The 8,403-nt window shown below is 57.8% G+C and overlaps 1 protein-coding gene across 2 annotated transcripts; it reads left to right on the top strand.

Annotated features, from left to right (window-relative positions):
* The first annotated feature begins 1,873 nt into the window (after window positions 1–1,873).
* Window positions 1,874–6,309, top strand: PRKAB2 (protein kinase, AMP-activated, beta 2 non-catalytic subunit). Of its 2 annotated transcripts, none has more exons than XM_010073801.1 (7): window positions 1,874–2,145; window positions 2,386–2,552; window positions 3,440–3,533; window positions 3,998–4,118; window positions 5,297–5,430; window positions 5,693–5,761; window positions 6,196–6,273. In XM_010073801.1, the coding sequence occupies exons 1-7, from the start codon at window positions 1,984–1,986 to the stop codon at window positions 6,271–6,273; spliced, it is 825 nt and encodes a 274-aa protein (XP_010072103.1). In that variant the 5' UTR covers window positions 1,874–1,983. The 2 variants fall into 2 exon arrangements, with proteins under 2 accessions (XP_010072103.1, XP_010072104.1); XM_010073802.1 differs by having other exon boundaries at window positions 1,964–2,145; window positions 3,998–4,112; window positions 6,196–6,309.
* Window positions 6,310–8,403: the final 2,094 nt, after the last annotated feature.

Here is an 8,403-nt window from a genome sequence, read left to right as displayed (position 1 = left end):
GTGGCAGTTTTGGAAGCAAAGTGGGGACGTGGGGCTGGCTGCAGCCTGACCTTGCAGGCAGCGGGGTCCTGCCAACGCGGGAGCGGGTGCGCTGGGTCGCCGCGGAGGTTTGCTTGGGCTTTGGTAGGGGCAGCGTTTGCATTAGTGAGTTGAACGTCCTCGTGTCACACCATCACGCCATGCTGGGCTTGTGGAACACAGGAGGGGTTGAGTTGTAGAGGTTAATTCAGTAAAACCAGGTACCACAGGCTCTGCTCGCGCCAGGGTGGAGGGTGTGTGATGCAGGAGCTGGGGTGGTCTTGGCTGCGCAGGGTTTTGGATGCCACGTGCCAGAAAGGAGCCACCGCCTGGGAGAAACCTCAGGAGGCATTTGGGGAGCATGACCTGTAAAGAACAGGCAGAGGGACTGGATTCCTTTTAGAGAAGAGGAAGGGAAGCTTTCACATTTGTTAACATCTGCACGTATCCCTCAGGTCTGTCTTGGTACAAGAGGATGTTCAGCGTTTCCTACCTTCCACCCCGTAGATGAGAAGTAAGAGAGCCTTAGTGGAGATACTGGGGAAGAAGCTCCTCAACAGCAGGTCTAGTGGCACAGGGGCAGGTTTTTTGAGGAGCCGTCTGAGCCTCCTCCAGGGCAGAGGGGGAAGATGTCAGAGCAAGTGGTGCAGCTCATCTGACCTGGATCTTCAGGTACCCCTGATCCTCAGTGGGAGGAGGTGGGGGTGTTGGTTTGCTGCCTTCCTGAGCTGCCTTTTAGCCCTCGGGATTTAAGAAATACTTTAGTAATTGCTGTCTAGTGTTCTAAAGCCTGGCTTTGGCTGGCAGCCTTGCCTGGCGCCCCTTGTATAATTTAATCTTCCAAACAAATCCCTAAATGCCACAACTAAGTGCATGAAGCAAGACCTCTTGCTATCCTCTTGCCTTGCCCAGCAGGGCCCTGTACTTTCATCACAGTAAGCTGAAAGCTGCAAAATAAACCTGGGAAGGGGACAAGAACCCCAGTTGATCTCAGCTGCTGGAAACAGGGTAAGGCCTGCAGTGACTGTGTTGTGGGTCCCAAGCGGTGTGTTCATGACTTGACGCTGTATAGACAGTTCTGCTTTGCCTTCTCTGAGCTGGGTGAGATAGGGTGAGATGGGGGATGAGAGCCCGTCGCCAGCTGCAGAGCAGCACCGAGGCAGCTGGGATTGCCCTGCCCTCTTGTGTGCCTCCAGATGGCCAGGCAGATGCCAGAGCGCCTCGGGGTGGTGCCATCGGTTAGGGTCACAACAAGCGGACCTCCTGGCTGCACTGTGCCACAGCTGACATGGTGGCTTGCCCAGTGAATCATAAGTGAATGCCGTCGAGAGCTGAGCTTTTTGCAGATACCACAGCGTTAGCCCCACACCTTGGCCAAGCTCCAGCTTGGGCAATTCCACTCAGACACTTTAAACGCTCCTGTTGCCTTTGCCAGCACGAGGCTCTGCTCTTCTGCCCATGAGCTCTTAGCGACTTGTTGGGAGCTGTTGCACAGCTGCTACTTTCACTCTCCGGCTATTTTCTTGCTGGATGTAGGGGATGTGTTTGTAGAGCCTGACTGTGGGACTGTGAAAGAGGCTCTGTTAATGCCAAGCAGTTGATTTGCCAATGAAGGTTGGCTTTATTTTTCCCATCAGCCCCTCTGCCGCGCTGGCTGCTGAGGGCTTGTGGGGGATGCAGTGTAACCAGTAACGGTTTTGGAGTATAACAATTACCAGCTTAATTAGAGTGACAGTTCATAAGGATATGGCTATAATTAGGTCAAACTGTCTTGTTTGTTAAATTCCCCTTCAGCTCCCAAACTTGGCAATGGGAATGAACTCCGGGCCTTTTTTAGGATTGCTGTCAGTCTCCCCTGGCAAAGAGCATTGGGAAACAGCACCTTCACTCCTCTCCTCACTGCTGGAGCCCGTGGGCACAGACACACTGCCGTCCTCTCTGTCTCGCAGGGGCTGCTGAGCTGTCATGGGGAACACCACCAGTGAGCGAGTGTCTGGGGAGCGACATGGCTCCAAGTCCCACCGCTCGGATGGCTCCGGTGCCCCCCACCCCGCCAAGGAGCACTCACACAAGATCATGGTGGGCAGCACCGACGATCCCAGTGTTTTCAGCTCCCAGGACTCCAAGGTAGGGGCTGGCCACTGCCTTCCCTGTCCTGCCCTCTGGGGCCCTGGCTGGGTCTCCAGGTCACTGGCTGTGCAGCTGTGCTCCCAACTATGTGAGGGGTCTGTGGAGAGCTGGGAGGCTGGAGGAGCTCTGTGATGCTCTTGTCTGGGATGTGTGGGTGTGCTTGTAGAGGCCAGGGGGAAGTAAGTGTGGTCCCGGTTGTCTCTGTGTCTCAGTCAGGCTCTGGTTTTCTTTGCTCAGATTCCTGGGGACAAGGAGTTTGTGTCGTGGCAGCCAGATCTGGAGGAGTCAGTGAAACCGTCCCAACAGGCTCGTCCCACTGTCATCCGCTGGGCCGATGGAGGCAAAGAGGTCTTCATCTCCGGATCTTTCAATAACTGGAGCACCAAGATCCCACTCATCAAGAGGTAGCCAGTCCCTCAAGTCACCCTATGTTGTTCTCTGCTCCATCGCAGGGAGTGTTTTCCCTTCTCTGTGCTGGTTGCTGTTCCCTTTGCTCACCTGGCTTTTCTAAGTCCACCCAAGTTGGCGGGTCTGAGCACAAATTCATAGGCAGCTTTTTCCCTGTGTGGTGCTGCTGTGGCAGTAGGAAGTTGTAAAACAGAGGGACGGGACAGGACCGGATGGGCCACTTTGCTTGCCCAGCTGGATGTCACACAGCAGCTAGTCCTGGCAGCAGAGCCCTGCCCAGGTATGCGTCAGTCCGCAGGAATCCGTCAGCTCTTCCCTTGGCTGTGGCTTTACCCCATGCCTAGTTGTGTTGTTGCCAGCAGGGGTTGGTTGGTTGTCCCTCACATGTCTTTCTGCCCTAATGATGTTCTCGCTGTTCCACAATACATCTGTGATTTCTGTGGCAACACTGTGTAGGACTCTGGGCGTAATCCCAGGAAATCATCTGGAGTGGGTTTATCTCAGTTGCAGGCGTCACAAAGAGAGCTGCTACACTTGCTGTCCCCATCCCGCAGCGCCAGCGCAGTGTGGGATGCTTTGGCCACGCATCCTGCCCAGTGTGTCTTGCAGAGGGTGTCTGTCCCGTTGGCTTTCCATGGGCATGCAGGGCTGGACTGCCTCCTCTACTCCTTGCGGCTGCACTCCCAGGGGTTTGAGCCATGCTGGTGCTCTGAACCCTTGTGCCTCAGATCACTGATGATGAACGAGCCTAACTCTGTATGCAGGTGTTGGAGTGGAGGCACTGGGCAGTGCATGAAAAAGTGCCATTTTCTAGGACTCCATGGAAGAGCAGCATCCAGAGCATCACCAGGTAATGCTGTCACATGTCTGTTCTCTTGCACAGCCACAACGACTTTGTCGCTATCTTGGACCTCCCAGAAGGAGAGCACCAGTACAAATTTTTTGTGGATGGCCAGTGGGTCCATGACCCATCTGAGGTAACACTCAAAGCTTTATCCCTTCAGATCTTGTCTTCTTCAGGAGCCTAGTGGTAGGACAAGGGGTAACGATTTGAAGCTGAAAGAGGGCAGATTTACATGAGATATGAAGAAGAAATGTTTTCCTGTGAGGGTGGTGAGGCAGTGGGCCAGGTTGCCCAGAGAAGCTGTGGGTGCCCCATCCCTGGAGGGGTTCAAGGCCAGGCTGGATGAGGCTTTGAGCAACCTGGGCTAGTGGAGGTGTCCCTGCCCATGGCGGGGAGTTGGAACTCGATGATCTTTGAGGTCCCTTCCAAGCCAAACCTTCTATGATTTGCAAGCACAGAGCAGAACCACACACTGGCCACCTGTGCTCTCAGTTAACGGCACAGCAAAGTCACGTTGGGCTGTGAGGATCTAGGAAGCATCACATGTGCTTCGATTGGAGGCAAACATAGGAAGACTCTTACCTCAGTTCTCTGCAGCCTGTGGTCACCAGCCAGATGGGGACAATTAACAACCTGATCCACGTCAAGAAGTCTGACTTTGAGGTGTTCGATGCTTTGAAGGTGGACTCCCTGGAGAGCTCAGAAACCTCAGGTCGGGGTGAGTTTTTGTAGCATTACAGCTTTGCATGTGCTATTTTCCACCTCCTCTGCTCTGAGACTCACTGCTCTGGGGGTGAACAGACCCCCTGGGCAGAGGCGCAAGGCTGCACCTGGGAAGGGTAGTGTTTGGCAGCGTGTCCTTAGCAGCCCACAGCTGAGGCCTTGTCTCCATGGAGGGGCTGTGCTGGTGTAACTTGTTCTGTGCTAGCACCGTCCCAGAGCAGGGTCAGTGCCTGTGCGTGGCTAAAGCAGGCATTTCAGACTGGTGACCGTCGGGATCATCACCCCTTTCTGTCTGCTCAACTGTGAGTAAGTCATCTGATCTGGGGTACAAGCTAGGCGAGAGTAGGATCCAGGTTATTTTCAGCAGCCGCTCTTCATTTTCATGCCAAAGTAATTTGTACTAGTGCTAGCACATCAGAAACCTCCCTCTCCGCTTGTGTTACAGCAGCAGGTTATGTTACCACGCGGACACCAGCAGTGCTGGCTCGGTGTGTAATGCTGGCAGGTAGCTCAGTTGTGTTTCAGTCCAGGGCGCTCTGGGTGGGACCTGCTGTCCCTGGTGCAAACCCGTCTCAGATAAAGCCTCAGCTCCACGTCCTCGCCCAGCCTGGGCAGCAGATACCTCGCTGGAAAGAAGCCAGCAAGCAGCAGGAGCTCCAGGGAGGTGGAGCCCTTCCAGGTGCTGGCTGTTCCAAAACACGCAGGTCAGATGTGGCTGGGAGATACGGCCAGTCCAGCTTCCATCTGAACTTCCCATCTGCCCTTTCTGAGACCTCCTTGCTAGGCAGTTCTGCAGCACCAAGAGCATGCAGCATGCTGCTTGCCGTGCCCCTTCTGCAAAGGGTGCAGCTCTGGGATGAGCCAGCTGCTTGACACAGGGAGAGGGACCCAGCTGTGCTGAGAGCCATGCGCTGGGGTCTTGGGGTGGATACCACCGGGTGCTTGTGTTGTGTCAGTGCACGTACCAGCTTACAGCCCTGCTTGGAAAGGCCCAGGGCTTGCCTGCCTGCTTATTCTGCCGCGAAAAGGCTGAGCTGTTGCTATAAGATACATGGCCATGGCAAGTTGTGTCTGAAAGACCCTTCTGGGTCCTTCTCAGAGTCCTGGGAGCTACTCTGTGCTAACCAGTCCTGCTTTAGCCATTTCATGTCTCCTCCCGTCTCTTCTCTTTAGACTTGTCAAGCTCACCGCCTGGTCCTTATGGCCAAGAGCTGTACGTATACCGGCCCGAGGAACGCTTCAAATCCCCACCCATCCTCCCGCCTCACCTCCTCCAGGTCATCCTCAACAAGGACACCAATATCTCGGTGGGTACCAGCACACTGCCTGCATACAGAGAGCCACACTGGCGTTGAAAGCGGGGTCCTTCCTGCAGGGAGCCTGGTCTCCCCTTCACTTGTGCCTGGCCCTTGACATTTCCTGGGAAAAGTATGACTTTTCCCATTAACCACGGTGGTTTGTCCCCTCGCTCTGCCTGGTGCTCAGGTTACCTGAGATGGCAGCTGGCTGATGGCTGGGGGTGGGGTGTCAGAGCTCTGCTGTTCCCCTGTGACACTCCTCTTCTCCTAGTGTGACCCAGCGCTGCTGCCTGAACCCAACCACGTCATGCTCAATCACCTCTACGCGCTCTCCATCAAGGTAAGGGCAGGTCCCACGGGGTGAGGGAAGGGGGGCTGTGGGGCTCCCAGGAGCCTGCAGCACCTGCGGGGAGCAGAACCTGGACAGCCGGGGTGGAGATGCTGGTGCAGGAATGGGAGGACCCACATGAGGCCAGCGTGGCTGCCCGGTGGCACACACAGGGGTGTAGGTTATGGTCTCCTCCCAGCCCTAGCTGCCTCCTCACAGCCCTGAGGTCTCCTGTTGCATACCAGATCCTTCCCTTGCTCTGTCCTGGCTCCCTGCCATGGGTGTTGGATGGCTCTCGCTGGCTGTGAGGCTCGGGACAGCAGGGACGGGCTCGGGCAGAGCCCTCCTCCTGACGGCTGCCTTGGGGGTCGCCCTCTCCCGGGTCAGCACAGCCAGGCTGTCCTGAGCTCTCCCGCCTGCTCCCGCTGACGCTGTGCCCCTCGCAGGACGGCGTGATGGTGCTCAGTGCCACGCACCGCTACAAGAAGAAGTACGTCACCACGCTGCTGTACAAGCCCATCTGAGCCGGGGCCTTGCCCGCCCCCCACGCAGGACACGAAACGCCGCTTTGTCTGCGCACACTGGGCCACGGGACTGTCTGAGAACTGGCCGCTGGCTCCAGCCTCGAACCTGGCAGGGGGACAGGCCCAGCGATGAGCCTAAGGCTTCTGGGGCCTGTGACACTGTCCCATCCTACTGGTGTGGTTTGATTTAACCCTTGGTTTCCGTCCACCTACAGCTCCCCTTGGCTTCTGTGAGTCTCTGGGGCCACTTTGCTGCTCACCAGAATAGCCTTTCCTCACGCCCGACATGGAAAGGGCTTCACCCTCCTTGTCCTCTCCAGCCTGCGAGGGCCCCGAGGTGGTCCTGGCACTGCCCCCAGCTCTGGCCTCCAGGAACGTGTCCTACCTGCTAAAGGTTGCTGTGCTGTCCTGGTGATGAGCCTCCACGGCCACCTTGATCCCTAGGAGCACTGGGACACCCCAGCCTGCCACCTACCCCCTGTCCCACAGCCTTGGCTCTGGGGCTGCCCCCTTCCTTGTGCTCCCCAGCTTCCAGGAGGGCTGTCAGCTCTGACCGCAGCCCCAGCCCTCTTCCAGGTTCAGCTTGAAGCCAGCGGGAGGGAGGGGACAGCTGGACACAGCCACGCTTACCTGCCACCAGGAGGGCACCGTCAAGGACTGAACGCCTGCCCTGTCCCCAGCATGGAGTGCTTCTGTGGGGCAAGGCTGACCCTCGCAGCCCGAGGGCCACCCGCACACACCCACGCTTGAGGGGCCTGGGGCAAGTGGAGCAGGGCTGGTAGCCCAGGCCCCCAGCTATGCTGCCTGCTGCCGGAGCAGTGCCATGTGACAGGTTTTCTCTATTTATTACAGTATTTATTGTTCTCCGTGCTGCTGGCCTGGTGTTGGCAGGGGGCTCTGGAGCAGCAAGGGGAGGGAAGGGAGCACCCGGTGGGGTACAGAGCCTCCCTTGGGGTGCTGGGGTCGGGCTCAGAGCCACCCCCTTGGGGCCAGCTGTGCCTGTGGCCCCCTGCGCTGTGGGGCTTAGGGAGGGGTTGCACAGCTGCAGTGACAGGCATGCCAGAAACACCACAACCCAAAGGAAACCTTTATTGGGGACTCTCCAGCCACTGAACAGAACATGGCATTTCTTACATCTTCCTCCCGCACTTGGGCCCCAACATGCCTGGGGAGCCCCCAAAACGCAGCTCTTATACCTCTATCTATATACATATACGTACATCCATGAGCAGGGACAGGTATACAGCAGGGTTACAAACAGGACCAAGTCCCAGGGTGAGAGGTGCTCAGTGCGGGGGGCTCTGATGCCCCACGCTAAGCACCGTGGGTGGAAGGAGGGGCAAGCGCTGAAGCATGGGGCAGGCAAAGCCCAAGCCAGCAGCTGCTGCTGCGATGCCAAGCGAAGGGAGGGGGCAGAGGGCACGCGACCACTATGGAAGCCCAACCCACTGACTGTGCAGCACTGGGTACCCCAGACCCCTGTGCGCTGTCGCCTTGGCAGTAGCAGGGACAGGGGCTGCTCCAGTCCTCCGGCAGGGCACAGCTCGCCGGCCAGCGGGCCCCTGGCCTGTCGGGGGCTCACACAACGGGCAGGGGCTGCTGGGCCTTCACCTGTTGGGAGAGCACGCGTGGCAATACAGGGGAGCACTGCCAGGGGCTCCCACAGACACACAGGCTGGGGACAACCAAGGAAAATGGGTCCCTGTGTCCCCCACACACATGCTGCACCCAGCTGGCCCCTCAGCACCCCCCCATCGCCACTCTGCTGGCAGAGCACAGGGTGTCTGCCATCTGTGCCCATCCCCAGGGTATCGGGGCTCACCAGGGCTGGGGCATGTGCTCCTATCCCACCCCGGCTGCCAGGGCAAACTCACCTCCAGGTTCGTCCTGGCCTTACGCAGCACGTTGTGTGTCCTGGTCACTGCGAGGGAGAGAGAGATGGGTTTTTTTTTGTGGAGCCACCCCAGGCACATTGGGGACGAGGCCAGCTTGGCCACGCCACCCTGCAGCAGGATGCCACCAGGGCCACGTACGCTGGCTCACAATGAACTGCTCCATGCTGTCCTTGAGCTGGGCTGTGCTGCGCAGCCGCTCAGCTGTACTCTGCAGAGCATCCTCCTTCTCGGAGAG

This window comes from Pterocles gutturalis, unplaced genomic scaffold (genome assembly GCF_000699245.1).
Source record: "Pterocles gutturalis isolate BGI_N339 unplaced genomic scaffold, ASM69924v1 scaffold41787, whole genome shotgun sequence".
NCBI lineage: Eukaryota > Metazoa > Chordata > Aves > Pterocliformes > Pteroclidae > Pterocles > Pterocles gutturalis.
Note: the sequence above shows the minus strand (reverse complement) of the source record. Positions and strands in the feature narration are given on the sequence as shown.